The sequence below is a fragment of the Equus quagga genome, chromosome 7 (genome assembly GCF_021613505.1).
Source record: "Equus quagga isolate Etosha38 chromosome 7, UCLA_HA_Equagga_1.0, whole genome shotgun sequence".
NCBI classification, from domain to species: Eukaryota; Metazoa; Chordata; class Mammalia; order Perissodactyla; family Equidae; genus Equus; species Equus quagga.
Window position 1 is genome coordinate 40,941,246 of NC_060273.1, and position 23,066 is coordinate 40,964,311.

The 23,066-nt window shown below is 40.5% G+C and overlaps 1 protein-coding gene across 6 annotated transcripts in view; it reads left to right on the forward strand.

Moving 5' to 3' along the window:
* The window catches only part of GTF2I (general transcription factor IIi), a 114,359-nt gene that overhangs the window by 75,422 nt on the left and 15,871 nt on the right, over positions 1 to 23,066 (forward strand). For all 6 annotated transcript variants that reach the window (XM_046665488.1, XM_046665491.1, XM_046665489.1 and 3 more), the window contains 8 exons: positions 3,951 to 4,009; positions 5,052 to 5,123; positions 9,676 to 9,859; positions 10,891 to 10,949; positions 16,147 to 16,218; positions 17,190 to 17,373; positions 18,010 to 18,068; positions 18,453 to 18,527. In XM_046665488.1, coding sequence (XP_046521444.1) covers positions 3,951 to 4,009; positions 5,052 to 5,123; positions 9,676 to 9,859; positions 10,891 to 10,949; positions 16,147 to 16,218; positions 17,190 to 17,373; positions 18,010 to 18,068; positions 18,453 to 18,527 — 764 coding nt within the window. The remainder of the gene's footprint in view (positions 1 to 3,950; positions 4,010 to 5,051; positions 5,124 to 9,675; positions 9,860 to 10,890; positions 10,950 to 16,146; positions 16,219 to 17,189; positions 17,374 to 18,009; positions 18,069 to 18,452; positions 18,528 to 23,066) is intronic.

Here is a 23,066-nt window from a genome sequence, read left to right on the forward strand (position 1 = left end):
ACAACCCACTAACTGGGAAAAAATATTTGCAAGTCTTACATCTGACAGAGGCTTAATATCCATGTTATATAAAGAACTCACACAACTCAACAACAAAAAATCAGACAACCCGATCAAAAAATGTGCAGGGGACATGAACAGACATTTCTCCAAAGAAGATGTACAGATGGCCAATAGGCATATGAGAAGATGCTCATCATCGTTGTGCCTCAGGGAAATGCAAATCAAAACTACAGGAAGATATCGCCTTACACCCATTAGAATGACAAAAATAACTAAAACAAATAGTAACAAATGTTGGAAAGGTTGTGGAGAAAAAGGAACCCTTATACACCTGGTGGGAATGCAAACTGGTTCAGCCACTATGGAAAACAGTATGGCGATTCCTCAAAAAATTAAAAATAGAACTGCCATATGATCCAGCTATCCCAGTACTGCATATCTATCCAAAGAGCTTGAAGTCAGCAACTCCAAAAGTCCCATGTACCCATGTGTTCACTGCAGCATTATTTACAATAGCCGAGACGTGGAAGCAACCTAAGTGCCCATCAACAGGTGATTGGATAAAGACAATGTGTTATATATATATACAATAGAATACTACTCAGCCATAAAAAACAACAAAATCGTCCCATTTGCAACAACATGGATGGACCTTGAGGGAATTATGTTAACTGAAATAAGCCACATAGAGAAGGACTATCTCTGTATGACTCCACTCATATGAGGAATTTAAACATGTGGACAAAGAGAACAGATTCCTGGCTACCAGGGGAAAGGTGTGGGGTGGGGGGTGGGCACAAAGAGTGAAGGGGTGCACCTATAACATGACTGACAAACAATAACGTACAACTGAAATTTCACAAGATTGGAGCCTATCATTAACTCAATAAAAAATTAAAAAAAAAAAAAGCCAAGATAGCTGAATGCCATAAATTTCCTAGCATTGACATAAAAGACATAGCATGGAGCTTTTGAAAAAACTAAGTGCAGGGGCTGGCCCAGCGGTGCACCGGTCAAGTGCGCATGTTCTACTTCGGCAGCCCAGGGTTCACCGCTTTGAATCCCGGGCGTGACATGGCACCGCTTGGCAAGCCATGCTGTGGCAGGCGTCCCACATATAAAGTAGAGGAAGATGGGCACAGATGTTAGCTCAGGGCCAGTCTTCTCAGCAAAAAGAGAAGGATTGGCAGATGTTAGCTCAGGGCTAGTCTTCCTCAGAAAAGCTAAAACAAAAACTTAAATGCAGCAATTCATATTGGAATTGTAAGTGTTTCCATTTTAAAATGGCACCAACATCATATTTTCATATTTCCTACTAACTAAGATTATATTAAAAGGTTTAAAAAATAAGGCATGTATCAACAGATCTCAGCAATTGTAGATCTTTGGAAATTTCTGTTGCACCCATGAAACAAGTACTAGATGTATTTGTAAAGGGAACAGTTGGAGAATAGTTGTCTAGGAAATTATAAAAAATACAATGGTAAACTAAAATTTTCAATGGAAGGGCTAGAAGATTGTTAATCTTGTGATGTGTAAAGAAGATTGTACATATGAGATACATGATAAGGGATATTGAGTCCTAACCTGGTGGAGTTTGACTTAAAGTGAAAAGAGAAGGAAAGTAGCAAAAATGAGTAACAGTTATCTTCCAAACCTGAAAAAGTGTAGTGCAGGATAAATGCGAGGAAAACAAAGATATATACCTAATCACACTTCATGAAGTTTCAGTGCTCTACAGATAAGGGAGAAAATTATGAAGTTTCAGAGACTATAAGTCCTGGTCATCCACAAAGAACAAAAATCATACTGATGATAAACTTGCTTTGAGCAGTCATGGATGTTGTAACACTCTTTAGCAGTTCTTTCCAAGTTCTAAGTGAAAATGGTTTAAATCTCGAATTCTGTTGCTAGCCAAATGTGCCAAACATGTCTGAAAGCAAAAGGAGGTTTCCCGACATGGAAAGGGTCGGGGTAGTAGCTGGGATGTCTCCAGCAGTAACAAAACCCGGATTCACATTGGACTAATACAGGAAGGTTCTTATCTCACCTAGTAAGGAGGTCAGAGGGCATGATTAAAACGGTGGTACTTGGGTCTCTGCTTCTGCGCTATTCCAGATTTTTCCTTCATTGCACTGGTAGTTTCCTTAGACTACTCGTGAGCTGGATGCAGTAGTTCCAGGCCTCACAGCCACACACATCTGCAGAGGAGAGGGTAGCTACCCATTTCTCTGAGAGCAAGGAAACCCTGCAGTATGGCCCGCCTTGTCTCTGGTTAGAATTCGATTAATTGCTTATCCTCACCTGGGCGCAGGCATAGGAAAGATAGCACCATGATGTAAGGTTTAGACCAAGCAGTACTTGGCCCCCATGGAGTTGAGACCAGCTCACTTCTTCTGAAATAAATGGGTTTCCTTTTAAGTCCTTTGATTGTAAATGAGTTTATTTGAGTCATGTGCACATTATAACCAGTTTTTTAACAGTTTTCTCATATATCTTTGAGCTATAAACAGTAACGTGAATAACAGTATTAGAATAGTAGGCATATCATTTGCAAAAGTGTTCGACTTCATTACTCTGCTAACATTCTGGTGCTGTTGAGAAAATGGGGACATTAACAGCCACCTCGTCAAAGATTACAACCAGGCAAACCTGCTCTGTGTTGGTGTTAAATAAGGGAATGAGAAGAGGTTTTGAGATGTAACTAAGGATGAAAAGAACGCAAGAGATACCTCAAGAGTAAGAGGTGAGCTATCTTCCACAGAGGGGAACTTGTTCCTAGCAGCTATTTTTCTTTCAAATAAATTGTAGTTTAAATATTTAGTAGTCTCTCACCAAATTGAACGGTAAACAAAATGGGCTTGTTCTTAGGACTCTGACACTAGCCAAGAACCATAAACAAGCATACCCCTCCCCTCACACATTGATAGATTAATAAGGTTAGTGTTTTGAGAACTCTCTTGTATTGTCATTTTATTACATTTCTTGCTTTTTAATTGGTTAGGGGTTTTTAAATGTAATTTTTAATAAAATATATAAAGAAAATAGATGAAGAATTTTGCAGGATGTGTTCATATAAAGCATATCAAATCTTTGGATGTTTAAATGTTTATGCAAGCTTGTCATGAGTTACTTTATGCTGTGCACATTCTATTTCAAGACTTTCAATATATTCATTTATGAGAAGCCATCTTCCACGTTTGGAAGGGACTTTTAAAAGCCTTTCCCCAGAGACTAATGTGATCAGTCTTGCTAAACATAAACTATTTTGTCTATTTAGAAGGGCAATTCTATAGAGTTTAGCAAACGTTTTATTTCACAGCTCACTAATATTGTTCAAATATTATGTATACCCTTGACTTAATCCTATATTGGCTTCCAACATTTCTGTCATATGGCTCCTCCTCTCCCCATATCTTTAGGCCATTACAACAACATGGAGTGATGTGGGACATGTGAGATGGATTGTGAAAATTCTGTGATCTATAAATTATGTTTTATGGGCTGTTTGTGTATTATGAAAGATAAAAGGTGTATGTCCTGCAAATGTTAGTATTGAGGTATATTCAGGATTTTCATAGCCGATTTACGGATGGGTTGAAGTAAGGTAGTCTTGAATGTAATGTAAACTGAAAGGGTCTCATTTAAAACTCATGGTTTGCTTCCTGTGGTGTTACCCTGTTAGAAATACCTTTAGGTTGCGCAGTTAACTCTTTTTCTGTGAGGACACATGCTCCATGAATCACCTTATGAAACAATTTGCAATTACCATTTGGTTTTAATACTCTGGAAATCTCAAGAAATTAGGATTTAATTGTGCTCAAGAGTCCAGATTGTCTTTTCTTTTTAAAATTGGCCTTGATGACTGAATATTAAATAAGTACTTGTAGTTTTGCTTCTGCTGAATATCACGTGGTAAACACGTAGTGCTTTTTCTCTCCTTGCAGACATGAACTTCTGAATTCAACACGTGAAGATTTACAGCTTGATAAACCAGCTTCAGGAGGTGGGTCTCCAGCTCGGCGTCAGATTGTGTGTCTCAAGTCAGAACATTATGTGCAAGAAGTACACAATGTGAAACCACTGACCAATATTCTCTAGAAGAATCAAGTCATTTTTTTTCTTAGTAACTCATTATAAATAAGTATAAATGTCAGATTTCTGGGTACACTAAAAGAACCATGTCTGTTCTACTTTTGAGATGCGAAATTTATCTGGCATAGTGGATTGAACAGTTCATTATTCAAGTCCACATTGATAGGTTGAATAATTATTCATCATTATACTCAGGACATAAAAAGATTTACTTCTTAGAGTGTATATCTCGCCATGGGGATCACTGTTTGTTAGATGTGTTTTGTAGGAAACAACTGAATTTGTTCTCTTGCTTTTGCTTTGGGGTGGAGTGGAGTGGGATGGAGAGGGGATACAAAATGGAAGTCACGTCACTTAAAGTTGGTATCATGGAAGGATTGCCAGCATTATCATATTCTAAATTCTTGAGTAAACTGAATTCTGCTATTTCCTAGCTTTAGTATGATACTTTATAGAGTACCTGCGTAAAATTACTCTTAAATTATAAATTTCCATTTTATCATTGTTTCATTTGTTCTTACTCTTTTTATTTGTTCAGTGTTAGCATTGGATTTTTTTGTTTTTTTGTTCTTGGGGGTTTTTTTTTTGAGGAAGATTAGCCCTGAGCTAACTACTACCAATCCTCCTCTTTTTGCTGAGGAAGACTGGCCCTGAGCTAACGTCCGTGCCCATCTTCCTCTGCTTTACACGTGGGACGCCTACCACAGCATGACTTTTGCCAAGCGGTGCCATGTCCCCACCTGGGATCCTGAGTGTGCAAACTTAACCGCTGCGCTACCAGGCCGGCCCCAGCGTTAGCATTATTCTAATAAACACATTCTGAAATCTTAGAAGTAACTTTAGTCAGAGAGAACAGGAAAACAATGCTGCCTATTTTATAATCATAATATTTAATAACCTAAATTATGATTGCCATAAAGTTGAGGAAATGTGTGTATTTGTTGCTCTTTCAGTAAAGGAAGAGTGGTATGCCAGAATCACTAAGTTACGAAAGATGGTAGATCAACTTTTCTGCAAAAAATTTGGTAAGTCTAAATTTTCCTTTAACTAAAGCGTATTACATAATTTTTCCCAATTTTGCTTTAAGAAAGTAAATATGATGGATATGACTCACCTCCAGCTTTCTTTTATTGTTTTTAAATATATATTTATTATGAAAGGTTTTTAACCTGTGCAGAAAGGGAGAGAATAGTGACATGAACCCCCATATGCTCTTGAGTAATTTTTTAATACAGTATAGCTTAGCTTAGGGCATTTCACAGTTTTGGAATGCTTTTGTCTTCGGATCCTTGGACAATATTTTGTGTGCCTCTTGGGAAGAAAGGAGACCTTCAGTCACAGGCTGTCACCACAGTGCTCAGCAGTACACTGCTGGTTATCAGAGAATGTGACATGGCCCTCACTGTTCTGCTGGGCTTGTGTGCTGTGCTTGCTGTGCCTTAGGATGCTTAGGTGTGGTTTACCATTGCAACAGCTTTTGTCACCAAAAGTCATTCTTTCCCTTGCTTTATCCTACTTCTCAGCAGCATTCAACATAGTTGTCTTCTTATTTTTCTTCTTGGTTTTTAAACTATCTTAAACTATTTTTATGGAAAGTTTCGAATCTTACCGACTTGTGGTTCCTTCCTGGGCTTCTCACTGTCTTCTGGCTGTCCTTTTCATTCTCTTGATGGCACCTCCCTTGAGTTCAGTCTTCAAGTTTAGGAGTGCTGCTCCACAGCTCAGTCCCAAACCTTCCTTCTCTTTTCTTGCTATTCTTTTTCCACAGGTAATCCCACTCCATCCCATATCTTAAAAATAATTTATTGTCTTTACCCTGATGATGTTCAAATGTAAGTTTTTAACCCTGAGAACTCCCCTTAGCACCAGACCTTTATAATCACCCACCTATTTGTTAGCTCTGTCCGTCTTCTGACTTCACATGTCCTAAGTAGAGCTCGTGATTTCCCCCCGCAAATGCCTTCCTCTCCCAGTCTGCCCAGTGGCACCACACTCTGCCCAGGCTTCCAAGCAAAGGCTCTGGGAGGTACTGTTGATTTCTGTGTTGTCACAAGGCTTCCTGCCATCTCTGCATTGAAGACATAGCCCAAACCCATCCCCTTTTCTTCCTCACTGCTGTCTGTCCCTGTATTCAGAGCCAGTGCCACAAAGCGGCCAGATGTAAATCTAAAAACTTTAATGTTTTTAATCTCGTTAAAAACATAAAACTGAGCGTGTCACTTCCCTCTTCTGTACTCTATGGCTTTTCTTTGCAGCTGGAATAAGCTCCATAGTCCCTGATCCCGGCACCCTGCCTTTCTTCTGGTATCACCTCCCTCCCTATCCCACTGGCTCACTTTGTAGCAGCTGCGGTGAGCATCTGCTTGTCCTTTACTTTTCTAGGGTCCTCCCCTCCTGGGACTGCTGCACTGTTAGTGTGCTTGTCTCTGGAATGCTCCTAGCTCAGATCTTTTTGTGCCTCTCCTTTTTATTTACGTCTCAACTTAAATGTGGCTGCACTGGAGATCTTTCTTTCCACCAAGCACCCATCAGACATAAACCGCCGAGCATGCTGTAGCTCATCTTCCTTTTGTTTTCCTCAAAGCACTAATGCTTGTCTTTTTCCTCCTGCTACTACACCGTGGATCTGACGGCCCAGATCTTGTCTGTCTTGTCTGCTGCCATAACTGTGCTTCTGCTTGGGCAGATGCTCAACAAATACTCACTGAGTGGACCAGGGTCAGAAATCACTGAGCCTTTCAGTCACATAGTGCACGTTGGGCCTCTTTGAATTATGACACTGAGAAGACCAAAGCAAGTACAGAAGTGCCACAGAGCTGTCATGGGCAAGGAAGGCTGCAGTGGAGAGCAGTGTGTGTGGCTGGAACAGAGAATCCTGAGTACCACAGGGATTCTCATAATTTTGTGAAAGAAACCATTAGAGTTTTACCACAAAAAAGCCAAGTCTACTGGGTGAGGATTCTTCTTCACCCTATAGTTTCCAAGAGGGTTGCATGGCACTGGGTCTTAAAGACCCAATAAACCAGCTTTTAGGTGCACCTCAAGTGGCAACTGCAAACTTAGGTCACTAATTGTGTGTTGTTTGCAGAATCCATGTACTTATTTTTTACTTATACTCTTTAACTCCCTGAAAAATTTTTTTTAATTATTTTTTTGTTTTTTACTTATTTATTTTTTTTTGAGGAAGATTGGCCTGAGCTAATATCTGCTGCCAACAGTCCTCCTCTTTTTGCTGGGGAAGACTGGCCCTGAGCTAACATCCATGCCCATCTTCCTCTACTTTATATGTGGGACGCCTACCACAGCATGGCTTGCCAAGCGGTGCCATGTCCACACCCGGGATCCAAACCAGCAAACCCCGGGCCACCGAGAAGCGGAATGTGCTCACTTAACTGCTGTGCCACTGGGCTGGCCCCCTAACTCCCTGAAAATTTAATGCATCTAGAAAAAGTCAGAATTTTAAGTTTTTCCTCCTCATCAGTCTCCTTGACCATCCAACCTGAATATATAGGATCTTAGTGATAATTTTGTCCTCTTACATCTGGTCAGAAATCAGTTAATGAGCAATGAACTAAAGAATCTTCACCACTTGAAAAATCATTATATTTCTAAGACATTTAGTAAAACAAATCAGATGATGAATATTGTTTATCGTTAGAGATGTCACCATTGTGTCGTCATAATTCATGAGTAGGTGACATGTGATAATGACTATCTGCATGAATAGGCTTAAACTTTGCCTTCATGTTTAGTTTGGGAAATTGAGCCTGGTAAAAGAAACAGCCAGTCTGTTAGCATCACTGATGGTTGCCCAGCAAGCTGACTTTTGCTTCATGGAAGGAAGAGGCTATTGATGTAGTAGTGTATCACATAAAGAAAAAGTGATCAGTGGAAGATATTTTGGCATTGTATCAGAGCTAAGAAAATAGGTGAAAGTTTGTGTATTTTTACATTATAAAAGGCTGGTTCTTCTTCTTAGTGTTCATGGCCTTAAGTGGGTCTAGGAATGTAGCTACTTTGGAGAGTGAGAAGTCAGCAGAATTGCTGCTTTCTTTATGAACAACTAATGCAGTTGGCCTTTCCCCTTTTTTTATAACTTCTGCTCCTCTCTCTCAGTTCCAACAATTGGTTTTTTTCATTTTATAGGAAGTTTGTTAGATTTATGATTATATTCTTCATTGCTCTATCTAATAGAATAGTTATGCTTAGTATTACTCCCAGGTGTAAGTAGTCTTTACCATATTTTATAAGGGAATGTTTCTTTTATAACATAAATAATGCTGCAATCTTTATTACATTGTATGTAGTTTTTCAAATGCACATTCTTTACTTATATCAAAAAGATTTTATAGTTGGGCCCTTCAGATTTGGTGCTAATGAAACGAAGAAAGAAACGAAGATATAAGCCCTTTAAATTTATGGGGAAAGTCAGTCGAAGAAGGAAATACAAATTAATTCTTCAAGGAGCTACTCTTTTAAACCATCAGATTGTAAAAATATTTAAATGTAACATACATAATGGAAGGGAAACCTATAAAATGCTGATGATGTTTAAATTATTTGAATCTTCCTAGAGCTCTGTTTGGATGTGGTTTCAGAGCAGGGATTAGTAATTTCATTTTTACATTTTGAAATTTCAATTCTATACCTATTCAAAAGTAGACAGATAGTACAATGCATTCCCATGTACCCATTTTTCAAATTGATTGATCATTAAGATTTTTCACCTTTTCTTCATTTCCTCTTTTTTCCATTTATAGGAATATTACAAAGCAAATCACAGACATTGTGTCTTTTTACTTGTTCAGTGTGCATCCATGGACAGTATTAACATTTGTTTACACAACCACAATGTCATTTTCACACCTGCCAAAATTAACTAGTTCTTTGTATCTGTTGTTATCCAGTCCTTCATTGAGTTTCTTCATTCATCTGAAAAGTATCCTCAAGTTTTTGCTTTGAGTCTGGATCTAAGCAAGGTTCATGCGTTAACTTTGGTTGATGTGTATCTTTTAATCGAAACCAGTCTCTGCTTACTATTTTAATTTCCCATTCCACGAATTCTTTGCAGAAAGTTATTTCTTTAAAAATGGTACACTCATGAGGTTCAAGGGGTAAAGACCGTTAATCTCGTGCTTGTGGTAGAAATAAAAGTATAGCTTGATATAATTCAGTGTGCAGGATCCAATAGAAGAGGATTAGTATACTCATAAAACATTAAGTACCAAGAATCTGCCTCCAAATACTTGAAAAAGTAGTGTTTTAAGTTGTGATCTTTATTATTGTCAGTCATGATTTTCTTATCCTTTATTTCTTTCCAAAGATTGAAAGATTTTTTATAAGATATTAGAGATTGAGATGGTTTTAAAATCAGGAAACTTAAATCCACTAAAAGTTACCTCTTGACGGTGGACGGTTTATACTTGTATTTGCTGTATTTAGTCTGTTTCAGTAGTTCGCGCGTGTTTCCAGAGTATACTTTCTCTCTAAAAAGTTGACAGGTACCTTGCTTTGGATTGTACTAAAATATGATTTCAACAGAGACTTAGTCTCCGGCATTGCTTTTCTTTTGTAAAGCTGAAGCCTTGGGGAGCACTGAAGCCAAGGCAGTACCTTACCAGAAATTTGAGGCACATCCTAATGATCTCTATGTGGAAGGACTGCCAGAAAACATTCCTTTTAGAAGTCCCTCGTGGTATGGAATCCCAAGACTGGAAAAAATCATTCAAGTGGGCAATCGAATTAAATTTGTTATTAAAAGGTAAGATTATAATCCGCAGAAACATTTAATGTTGTCCTTAAGAAGAGGTTAATTTCATGAACATGGGCCTTTTGTTCCCCTCTCAGTTGGACTGACTTAAAATTAAAGTATTACATTTAGATCCACTTACTGAGTAAATGTTTATTCAATACCAGGCACCAGATGTAGAAAATGGGTCCAACAGGAACCCTGTTTGTCCTTGGTAGGCTTATTACAGAGATAACTGCAATGAAGTGTTCCTGAGCACTTTGGGGAAGAAGACGAGGGTGGCATGTGGATGGGTCAGTTGTGCATAGGGAATGGAGGGAAGATGTCCCAAAGAAAGCAGATAGATAAGTAGGGGCAGGGAGGTGTCAGACGTACTTGAACGTTCACATACCCACACCATTCTGTGTGGAGCTGTGGGCTTGGCATGTTAGGACAGCCTGAGAGGGCCAAGTGGAGGAGGGCGTTCAGTGGAGTGATTAAAAGGTTTGAAAGCCTGTTCCTCTTAAAATAATTTTGATTTATATTTCAAAAGGGTTATTCTGGCTTGAGTTTGAGGGATAGCAGAAGGGAGATTTGGGGGCAGGGAGTGGCAACAAAAGGCCTCTCTTGAATAGGAAGGCTGTGGTAGGATAGCCTCTGTGGTACTTGCTCACTGATTGGGAGTGTGCGTTTATCTGTGTATGTTCGTTGGGACTAATTGTTTAGGGGAGAGGAAACTGTAGGATGACATAGCTAGACATTTCTAGCTGTTGCGTGGTGTGCTTCATCTGAGGGTTAGAAACAGGAGGTTGGACTGGTTGCGGGAAAGGCGACTGTTTTGCACAGTTTTGAGCTAATTGCCTTTGAGGACATACAGGTGGTCCCAATCGAATCTGTGGAAATTGCTATTTTCAAAATAATCTAGAGTCACCAAAATGATTTTTTTCACTGCAAATGATGGCAGAATGAACCATATTGAAAATCATCGGCAGTGCACAGCTGTGTGGGGAAGGACTTTATGGCGTTCCTAAATGCTGTATTACTAACATGAACCGTTTTTCCAGACCAGAACTTCTGACTCACAGTACTACTGAAGTTACTCAACCGAGAACAAATACACCAGGTAAGATGGTTGTGACTTCTTTTAAAAAGCTTAGATGAGCCAGCCTGATGACCTAGTGTTTAAAGTTTGGTGCTCTCACCACTTTGGCAGCCTGGGTTTGCTTCCGGCTCTTGGAACCATACCACCCATCTGTCAGTGACCATGCCGTGGCTGTGGCTGACATGGAAGAACTAGGAAGACTTACAAATAGAATATAGAACCATGCACTGGGCTTTGAAACTGTGGGGCATATTTTATACTTAGAGCACGTTTCAATTCAACTAGCCACCTTTGAAGTGCTGAGTTGCCACGTGTTGCTAATGTGTCAGACCATGCAGATGTAGACTTTAATTTTTATTCCCGTGGACCCTGTTTTTAAACGACCAGTACCAAATACTGTAATTCCAGCATCTGTGCTGACATCACAGCCATTCAATAGAAAAGGACTATGAAGTCTCACTTGCACATGTGTGAATGGTTTTATCTTCTTTATTTGAGCTGTGTGTCTGCCTTTATTTCTTTCCCATCTTTTTGTCTAATATTGCGTAATGTCAGAAAAAGTGATCACAGCTTGTAATCTACAACATTAGGGACTTCTATTGCCAAGAACCAATGGATTTTTCTCAATTCGTGCAGTTAATCGTTCTGGTAGATACTAAGGTGAACTGGTCTACAAGACAGGGTACTAAAATACTGCACTAAAATATTTTGTGTCTACTAAAATACTGATCCTCCAGCTCGTAGGGAACCCGGGGGCAGCTGTTGAAGATCAGCTGGTACGCCAGATAGATTGTGTAATTTTTCCTGTTTATCGTGGCATTAAAAGTGTTTGAGAAATACTGTATTAGGGAAACAGAATTATCCTGTGTCAGCAGTCCTGCAGGGGAGAGGATATAATCACTATTTGCCTCTTAGGTTGAGCATCAAAATCATCACAGCAGCCTCCTCAGCATGCTTTTGATATAGGCAAAGAGACAAAGTATTGGTGATGAGTTGAAGATTGGATGTGACACAGACTTTGCTGAGGGAAGTCATGCAAAGAAAAATATTCCCCAAGATGGAGCTTTGATATGGTGGATTAGTCTGAATATAATGGAAGTCTGTGTATGAGTCTTCATTTCTCAAGACAGACCTCAAATTCAAGGTTGTGATTAATGTGATCACTGCTTTTATTAGGGACAATTCTAATAGTGGTTGCAAACAGAATGTTAAACGTGTATCTTTGAAAGAATATACAAGCACCATAGAAATTAGTCCAAAGACTGAGTAATAGTCTCTGCAATTCTTGATCTGCTGTCTTCTAGCATAGAGAGTTTAATGGCCTAATATCAAAAGAATCTGGATTCTCCCAATTGTTAACAACATTTGGTCTTCTATCATTCATAGGAGACCTTGGAAAGAATCAACGGTTGTCATTCTTCATTCCAACAAAGCATTACTCGATTTACCAAAGAGCCAGTCATCAGTGTTGTGCTAGGCCAATTCAAGTCATAGACCACTTGACAAAAGAATTTGTTAGTCATTGCCCTCAGAGACGTCTACTTGGTTCTTGCTGTGACATGGGAATAGGTAACAGTTGTGTGCTTAAACACACTGTGGGTATACTGCCCTTAATTGTGTAAAAGATCTGTGTGTCACATGTGAGAAAGTTGTAGCGCTAGCCAGGTCATTGAGCTTTGAAGGGGAAGAAGTGGGGAGGTGTTCCTTGGTTCTTGGGAGGAATGGAGCAGAGATCTTGTATTGGAGTAGCAAAGACAGAGAAACAAGTGCAGGGGAGGCAGAGGAGAGGCAGAGCAGCAAGTTGACAGAAGCTCTTTATAGGAATAATGCAGATTTGATTTATACCAGACTGACTTCCTGTGGTTGAATGGTTGAGCTTCCATATTAAACCCTTGAGATGCTAGGTTTTCTTTTAAAGTAAAAGTTTTAAAGTACTTTTGTAGTAAAAGAAATGTTAAAAGATTTTCTGAGGCCACGAGTCATGAGCAGTATTTTCAGAACTTCTCCGGCATTTCTCACCACCTATGTCAGCAAACACAGTGAATCGCACACTTCCTGTGATTCCTGCACTCGCTCTGCTGTCCTCTTACTCCCTCCCGCTCCTTTCCTTATCCTGCGTACCTCCAGTCAGGCCCCAGTGTCTCCACCAAACAGGTCCTGACCATATCTGTCCAAGTAGGTACATCCTGCGTGTCATTTATTTTAGTTTACTTTCCTGTTACATTGGATAGGAGGTGGTTGTCTTAAAAATAAGGGGTAAGGAAACGAACTGGGTTGTGGATGTGCATAGTGTTGAGTGACATCTCCCTAATCCCTTTGACGTTTGTTTCCTGCTGTGATTAGTGCAGCCATGCTTTGTGTGGGTCTGTAGGCACATGTCTGTTAGATGGGACAAGGAATGTGTTGCAAGTGAAGCCATTCTTGTGGAACCTGGGGTAGGAGGCCTGGGGGCGTTTAATGTTTTATTTAACTTTTGCTAACCTGTTCTGATGGAGAGCTGCTACTTTATGTTATTGTCCTTCTGCTTATCTCCTTTGTTCTGGATTTTGTAGCCCCTTTCCTTTTTTTGATTTTTCAGGAATGAGGTTCTTCCTGAGCATTTCTTGAAGAGTAGGTCTTGTGGCAATGAACTCCCTTAACTTTTATCTGGGAAAGTTTTTATTTCTCCATCGTATTTGAAGGATGTTTTCGCTGGGTAGAGTATTCTTGGCTGCAGGTTTTTGTCCTTCAGAGTTCTGAATATTTCATTCCAATCTCTTCTAGCCTCTAAGGTCTCTCCTGAGAAATGTGCTGATAGCCTTATGGGGGTTCCTTTGTAGGTTATTTTCTTCTGCCTGGCTGCAGTATTTTCTCTTTGTCGTTGACTTTTGCTAGCTTCACTACTATATGCCTTGGGGTTGGTTTTCTTACATTGATAAAGTTTGGAGATCTATTGGCTTCTGTCACATGAAGTTCCATCTTTCTTCCCAGGTTTGGAAAGTTCTCAGCCATTATTTCTTTGAACAGGCCTTCTGCCCCCTTCTCCTTCTCTTCTCCCTCTGGTATACCTATGACTCTTATGTTGCATCTCCTAATTGAGTTGGATAATTCTCGGAGAACTTTTTCATTTCTTTTTAGTCTTAGTTCTCTCTCCTCCTCTGTCTGCAGCATTTCTATATTCCTATCCTCCAAATTGCTAATTCTGTCCTCCATATTATCAACCCACTGTTCAGAGAGTCCAGATTTTTCTTAATCTCCTCCATTGTGTTCTTCATCCTCAGTATTTCTGATTGGTTCTTCTTTATAGTATCAAGCTCTTTTGTGACATAGCTCCTGAACTCATTGAGTTGTCTATCTGAATTCTCTTTTAACTCATGAGTTTTTTAATAATGGCTATTTTGAAATCATCCTCATTTAGGTTATAGATTTCATTCTCTTTGGGGTTGTTTTCTGGGTACTTATCATTTTCCTTCTATTCTGGAGATTTAATGTATTTTTTCATATTGCTTGATGGCGTGGATGTGTGCCTCCACATAGAGATAGAGTTTAGTTGCTGCTTCCACTTGTTGCAACTGGTGTGGGGGGGAACAGCTGTTTAGACTGCATCAACCAGGAACCCTGTCAGCTGTTACTGACTGGACCTGGGCCCCTCCTCGTAGTCACAGTGGTCCGGTGGGGTCCCTCGTCAGTTGTGGGGGCTATCACAAGGGGTCCTCAGGCTGCTGGTGCCTACTGTTGCAGACCACCTAGACGCGCTCCCTCGTTGGGGTCTGGAGCAGTGTTATGGGCTTTCCCAGCACCCAGGAGCAGGATCACCTATAATCGCAGCTCTGTTCCTGTCATAGCCGACAAGATCACACTTGTCCACTATAGGTCCCAGCAGAGCTACGGGTATCTTCTGCAGCCTGTGGTTAGTTCACATAGCTGTGCTACTTTTGTCCCAGGGCCTTACAGCCTTGTGATTGCCAGTCGGGACCTCTTCACTAGTGCCGTGCAGAGGCTTTTGCTGAGGCTGCTGTAGGAACCTGGAGTTCCCCCCTGGGCCACATAGCCGTTCCACTGGAGCTCCACCCAGCCCCAAACCACTCCCATGGAATCTCTGGGAGCCCCTTGCCCTGTCTGGGACACAGCAAGAGTCCGTGGGCCCGGCGGTGGCTGGCGGGCTGCTGCCTTGCAGGGAATTCTGCTCTTTGGGAGCTTCCTGGCGTTCTGAATGCTGGGCAGGGCCTCTCTGGTAATGACGAGCAGAGGCTTTCCTTGCTGGCGGTGTGGGAGCCTGGAGTTTCCCCCTGTGCCGCAGAGCCAGGCCATGGAGCTCCACCCAGCCCCCCAAGCACGTCCATGGGAAGTCTGGGTGCCTCTTTCACCCTCCTGTGCACAGCCAGAGTCCGTGGGCCCGGCAGCAGCTGGCGGGCTGATGCCCTGTCAGGGAATCTGCTCCCTGGGAGCTTCCCGGTGTTCTGAATGTTGGGCGATGCCTCCCTGCTAATGGCGAGCAGAGGCTTTCCCTGCTGGCGGGTGCAGGACCCTGGAGTTTCCCCCTGGGCTTAGGTGTAATCGCGGGGTCTTAGGTAGGGCTGTTGTCACCTGTTTCCACCGTCGTTCTGCCGGTGAGTGCACACTCCCGCCCTTGGTGCGTGGTGATGCTGTGGGGGAGTCTGCTGGAAGAGAGCCTCTTGCAGGTACTAGGCTGTCCGGGGGTCTGGGGTCGGAGAGTTTTCACCTATCTCCACCTCCTCCCTGGGGGAAGTCCGTCCGCCTTCCGATGTATAGCAGCACGGGTCTCTCAGGCATCTTGAGATGTTATCTGGATATCCTTTGTGAACCGGTGAGTGTCCAATTAGTTGTAGATTTGAAGGGGGAGAGACAAAGAAGACTACTCACTCCGCAATCTTGGTCCCGCCTCCCTGGGGCCGTTTAAAAACCACTCTTTCTTGTGAACAAGTTCTTCATTTACAGCGTGAACTTAAATTTGAATTCTGTCTCCCTGCAGTTTTTCTGATATTTGACAACTCCAGGAAGTAATTCTTTTCCTTAAGACCCCAAGGTTTTTGTTTTTAAACAAAATTTAACTGTGAGCATCACTGGATTGTATGCCTAAAACTAATACAGTGTTATATGTCAACTATATCTCAATTTTTTTAAAAAAAGAACATCACTTGAAAGAAGAGCATTCAATCTAATTTTGTGTGAGCACCAGTAAGGAACATTGTTAATTAGATTTACTTTTGCATTCTAGTCAAAGAAGATTGGAATGTCAGAATTACCAAGCTACGGAAGCAAGTGGAAGAGATTTTTAATTTGAAATTTGGTAAGTAAAAGACAGTGATTATGTTATGTCTTCATTTAAAAATATAATTGAAAGGCAGTGTTCTGAATGAAGGATAGCAGTTCAGGACCTCCAGAGGGAAGGTCAGAGTCGGGGTCTTACTTTATGTCTGTTGGATTCAGTTTTCTCATGTGTCAGAATGGGAGGAAAAGGGAGGAGTTGGGGTGAATCTCACTTGCACTGTCTGTACTTCTGATCTGGTTAACACATATGGCAAATGGGTTTCATCATTTATTTCAACTTAGATTTGTTGACAGTGGTTTCCTGGAGCACTGTCTTGAGAAGGATTCTGAGGAGATTCAGCAAGAGTGTTTCACTTGATGGGGTGTGTCTGTCATGGAGAAGGAAGTAAGGAGTAGGAGTGATAGCAGAGTTCCTGGGGCGTTCCCACGCGTCATTTTCCTAGCTGTTGTTGACGAGTCCTAGATCAGGAAGCTTAAACACTCTGCCTCTAATCTCGAGGCATCATACGCACCTCTTATCTATTAAATGGCAAACTTGAATTTACATAACACAAGGCTGGGTAGGTGCCATTCCACTTGGAATGGCCATGGTTCATTTCTGCCCAGAGCACAGAGATAATTTTGTCTAATAATGTAACTTTTTTTGATTTGAAGTGTTAAAAGGTTCCTCTTAAAAGTACTTATTTTTTAGGCTTATTCTTCAACTTTGCACTATATACTAAGTAAAACGCTTCCAATATTAAGTGGAGATTGTTAGATTTTAGGGAACTTTTGCGTAACGTATTTGAAAATACCCAGATATTGATTAGACTTACTGTGGTGATCATTTCACAAGATATACAAATATCGAATCATTATGTTGTATACCTGAAACTAATATGTTATATGTCAGTTACACCTCAATAAGAAAGAAGGAAAGAGAATGCAGACAAAAATAAAAGAATGTCTCAAATTTTACCTTCCACAAGTTATGTTCTCTTATACTTTCAGCTCAAGCTCTTGGACTCACAGAGGCAGTGAAAGTACCATACCCTGTGTTTGAATCAAATCCCGAGTTCCTTTATGTAGAAGGCTTGCCAGAGGGAATTCCCTTTCGAAGCCCCACCTGGTTTGGAATTCCACGACTTGAAAGAATTGTCCGTGGGAGCAACAAAATCAAGTTTGTTGTTAAAAAGTAAGTTCTGTTTGCCGGTAGTCATTTCTGGAATTAAAACAATAAAGTTATATGTATATTTAAATATTTTCCTAGCTGCAGATGATGGCTAAGGCTTTGGAGTCCGTGATGGAAAAGCGTAGCTCTGAGCTACAGTCCTGGCACTATCCATTGCCTCCCACATCCTTTACCTGCACGTGCTTTTCTTCATCAGCACAAGTAGGATTGTAACCCCTGCCTCACAGTGCTGGTGGTGCTGAAGTTGGTCAGAGACACTGCCATCTCTTAGTATTCCTCAATACTTGAATGGAACATAAAAAGGCTGATTTTTATCTGCTCTGTTATTCCTGGTTAAACTTGTGGACAGGCAACTGAATTTCACTGGTTAAGTTTCTTATTTACATATCTGTAGAATTTCAGTAGTTGAAGAAACTAAATTAGTGTTTGTCAATTTTTATTTTCATGTTGGAAGTCATTTACGCTTTAGAAAATCCCTTAACAGTTGTGGGAAGGAAAAGCGAGTTTTTGTCGATAATGACAAATTATTGTTGCATTACAGAGTGAGTGCCTTTATAGAAAGCGTTGGTCATGATCATTTTTAACTGTGAAGACGAGTATTATACTGGCTACTGTAACGTGTCCTGGTTTTCTCTCTAGACCTGAACTCGTTATTTCCTACTTGCCTCCTGGAATGGCTAGTAAAATAAACACTAAAGGTAAGAAATTATATATACTCTTTTTTTATATTTCAGCACATTGAAACATTCTTTATCACTGTTAAATAAATCATACTGAATCATTCATTGACCAGTATCTTTTTGAGGCTTTCAGTTAGTTCCTTTGCTTTTTAAGGTATTTTATTCAACGGGACTTTTTTTTTTTTTTAACATTTCATTGAAGGTTTCATGTTTGCAATCCTCCTCCATTCATGTTTCCACAGCTTTGTTGAGACTCATGTGGAGGATTACACTACCAGTTTAATTCTTCAGGTTTCTTTGAAAAGAGCCAAACTGTATGAATTTTAATACTCTGCTTCTATAGCGCATCCCCTTCTGGGTTTTTTTATAATACTCAAAAAGAATTCTGCGCTTGCTCTACAGCCTTGCAGTCCCCGAAAAGGCCCCGGAGCCCTGGGAGTAACGCAAAAGTTCCCGAAATTGAGGTCACTGTGGAAGGTAAGGCCCCCACTGTGGTAGTTTTCTGTTGGTTTTCCAGTTCACTGGCTAGATAGGATTCTTCACTTTTTTGTCTATTTTTATGCAAATGAGTTTTAATAAAACTTGTTTTAGTTGTGGATAACTCCCTGTGATGAAGCTAAATTCCTGCATGTTTGCAACTGAAATTTTCAGAACAGTCAACATGATGTTCTTGGAGCATATTGTAAACTGCAGGAAAAGCCCTGAAATGGTTTTCTTTTCTGATAGTAAAGTAAGGGTGCAGAGAGGGACATGTGGGGTTTTTCTCATCTCCTTCTTTTCTATTCTTTTCAGGAAGGGAAGTTTAGGGATGGTTTAAACAGTAGTACCTTGGATTAAACTAGTTTCTGCTACATCTTCAAGTTAACTTCCTTCTCTCCACTCCTGTGGGTCTGTGGGATCTCATCTTTTCAGGTTCACATTATTAGAGTACGTCATACAATATTACAGGCAATCCTGAATCCGTTAGGTATGAGTATTTCCTTCCATCTCTTCATTAATGCAAAGGGAAAGGATAACTTCATTTAGATAATTCTTTGTTGTCATGTAGCCTCAAGTTTTGTGTTAAGAATTTGCAGTACTGACATTAAGTGGAGCCTCAGTCTCCATTTAGTTATCTTGTTACTCACAGAGAACCTGCTTTCTCGCATGCAAGGTAGCAGGCATCCTTATGCAATTTATGGATATCATACACCAGTTTAGTCATTTCTGTTCAGAATTTCCAGGAAGTCAATTAAAATGTATTCAGTCCTTTACTTTCCTCCTTTGGGATAACATCTGAGGAAGAGCCCTCTAATCCACAAGGTGCTGTATGTTCCTGAAGGAGCTCCCAAATACGAAGTAAAGTGCACGTGGTGTTACTTGCAGTAGAAAGACACAGACACTGAGGACCAGACACCTGAGCCTGAATCCGTAAAGATTTCAACAGTGTGAACAGTAATACTGCATAAAAGGCTGATAGAGGCTTCACAGAGATTACATTTAAATTAGACTTTGCTGGAAGAGTACAATTTCTCCAGACAGAGAGAGGGCATAGGAATAGCATGAGCAAAAGTGCTGATTAAATAGAGGAACAGTTTGAGTGATGACAAATAATCTGTTTTAGGGAGCGTAGTTTTGCATCTTTACTTACTGTCTCAGGAACTTTTAAGGTATCTGGCAAGAAGTCCTGGAGCTAGCTGGTTCTGCGGTCGTAGCGGTTGTATTGAAATGATTGATCCATGCTGCCTTCATTTCGTACATTGATAGGGAAAACCATTAAAGAAGTAGTGGCCCCAAAACTTCACTAGGGTTGTGAGATTAGAGGTCACAAGGAAAACAGAGTTCAGTTGAGAAGGAAAGGTGGGATGGTGAGATGACAGGCAGTCATGCAGTTGAATAACAGTGCTTAGGTTAGGAGGTTGAAAAGGTATTTTATGATGCAGCCATGGATTCTGCAGTAGTAGTAAGGGTGGCATAAGAGAACATCGTATACCTCAAAAAAGGAGAGACTGCTGGGGCTGGCCCTGTGGCCGAGTGGTTAAGTTTGCGTGCTCCGCTTCGGGGGCCCAGAGTTTCACCAGTTCAGATCCTGGACGTGGATGTGGCAGCACTCAGACCATGCTAAGGCAGCCTCCTGTATAGCACAACCAGAGACACTCACAACTAGAAAATACAACTATATACTGGGGGACTTTTAGGGGAAGAAGAAGGGGAAGAAGAAAGATTGGCAACAGTTGTCAGCTCAGGTGCCAATCTTAAAAAAAAAAAAAGGAGAGACTGCTGAGGCAAGGAACCGTGGTAGAGTTACAAGCTGTCTCATTTTAAAACATCCCGGACATTGAGAAAGGCTTTGACCTTACGTACACAGAGGACACCATCCAGGAAAAGTCATTCAAGTTCCTAAACTTTTTTTCCTTCTTCTATTTTATATAAAGTTAAATTGTGTATAGGTTGGTGTCTTGATCTCAAATAAATTAATCTGTGGGTATTAAATATGAAAGGTGGGGGGAGATGAAACAACCAGTTAATAGCCACCATTTTTACAGGCACCACACAGTTGAGTATTAGAAACAGCACATTTCTCAAAACCAGGTTAGTTCATGATGGTCAGTTGGCACATTAGGGACATACTTCTGGAAGTTACTCTGACTTGTATTTTTAAACTTCATCCATTGAGCTTATTAAATCTTACGAAGTATAAGTAAACTCATGGTTATCAATTAGATGTTAGGAAAACAGAGAAATGAAGAGTTAATGTAATGAGTTAAAATGATTAGGCCTATAGAAGGAAGGTTAGCAAATACAAATTTAGGCCTGTATTCTGTTGTAGCCAAGAAACAGAAGAGTACAATTTGTTATTTTACAAATAGATGTCTGTTTTTCTTACATAAAAAAAATTACGAAGGTAGCTTATCTTCAGTAGCTCAAAAATAATAAGACTGGCTTCTCTGTTTCCTCCTGGCGCTTCCTTCATGTAGCAGATCAAGCTCCTGTGCACCGTGTCTACATTCAACGCAGGGCATAGGGGAGATGTAACGTCGGCCTTACCTGGACCCATTGTCCGCAAAAGCAAGGAGCCTTTCTAGAATCCCCTTGGAGTTTTTTGCTTAAGTCTCTTGGTTGCGGGGGTGGAGAATTAGAAATGATGATAAAACACAGGCTCTGATGCCACCGTGTTTGGATCTAAACCCCAGCTCTCTGCTCCAGTTAGTGTATCTGAGTGAGAATAGGACTTAACTTACACACTCTTTTTTTTTTTAGATTTTATTTTTCCTTTTTCTCCCAAAGCCCCCCAGTACATAGTTGTATATTTTAGTTGTGGGTCCTTCTAGTTGTGCTATGTGGCACGCCGCCTCAGCATGGCCTGATGAGCATGCCATGTCCACGCCCAGGATCCCTGGGCTGCTGAAGCGGAGCACACGAGCTTAACCTCGGCCATGGAGCTGGCCCCCATATATGCTCTTTTTAAATTGAGGTATAATTCACATATGATAAAATTCCCCATTTTAAAATATACAATTCAGTAGCTTTAGTACATTCATAAGGTTGTGCAACCCTCAGTACTGTCTAATTCCAGAATTTTCATCATCCAGAAAAACAGTGCATACCCATTAGCACTTGCTCCCCTTCTCCCCCTCCTTGCAGCCACTGGCAACCACTAACCTGCTTTTTTGTCTCTGTGGATGTGCCTGTTTTGAACATTTCTTATAAGTAGAATCATACACTATACGATCCTTTGTGACTGACTTTGTTTATTTAGCATAATATTTCCAGGTTCATCTATGTTATAGTATGTAGGGGTACTCTTCCCCTTTTTAAAAATTGTAGTTAAGTAGACATAAAATTTAATGTTTTAACTCTTTTTAAGTGTTCCATTCGGTGACATTGGTATACTCCCAATTGTTGTGCAATCATAACTACCACTCACCTCCAGAACTACTTCGTCTTCCCCACTGAAACTCCGCCTGGTAAACACCAACTCCACATTCATTTTGCCCCTCCACCCAGCCGGTGGCAGCTCCCTTTTGACAATTGGGAATAATGTTCCTATGAACTTAGATATTCAAACAGCTGTTCCAGTCCCTGCTTTCAGTCCTTTTGGTTATGTACCCAGAGGTGGAATTACTGGATCGTATGGTTAGTCTGTGTTTAATTGTTGAGAAACTGCTGTGCCATTTTTCCACAGCCACTCTGATTTTACGTTCCCATCAGCAATGCACCAAGGGTTCGGATTTCTCCACATCCTCACCACCGCTTGTTACTTTCTGTTATTTAGGTAATAACCATCCTAATGAGTGTCCATCCTTTTAATTTTTTAATTTTTTTAATTTTTTTTTTTTTTTGAGGAAGACTAGCCCTGAGCTAACATCTGTGCCCATCTTCCTCTACTTATTTTATATGTGGGATGCCTACCCCAGCATGGCGTGCCAAGCAGTACCATGTCCGCACCCAGGATCCAAACCTGCGAACCCCGGGCCGCCAAAGCAGAAGGTGTGCACTTAACCGCTGCACCACTGGGCCAGCGCCCGTCCTTTTTATTGATTAATAATATTCTGTTGTGTGGATATATGGCATTTGTTTATGCATTCACCAGTTGATGGCCATTTGGGTTGTTTCCACTTTCTGGGCACTATGAATAAAGCTACTATGAACATTCATGTACCAGTTTTTGTGTGGACATGTTTTTAATTCTATGTTTTGTGTGTTTTTTTGGAAGATTTTATTTTTTAAACACAAACGTATTAACTAGAATGATTTCATATGGATGTTCACATATTTAGCTTTTCCTGCTTTGGAGTGGAATCAGCAAGGGAGGCAAGATAGGAATGCTCTTTAGGTTGGGTAATAAACCCATTTATTACACCAGATATTGTGTTTCTGAATTGAAACAATGCCATCTTGGTGTTAAATCCTCACTTTGCACACTTTTACTTTGTATTTTTTGTTTCTGATTCAAAAGAAAAAGGTTTAGGTCAGTGATAGGTTTGTGAAAAATGGTTTTGACACTGTGCCATAAATAGAGGACCTTGTCCCACA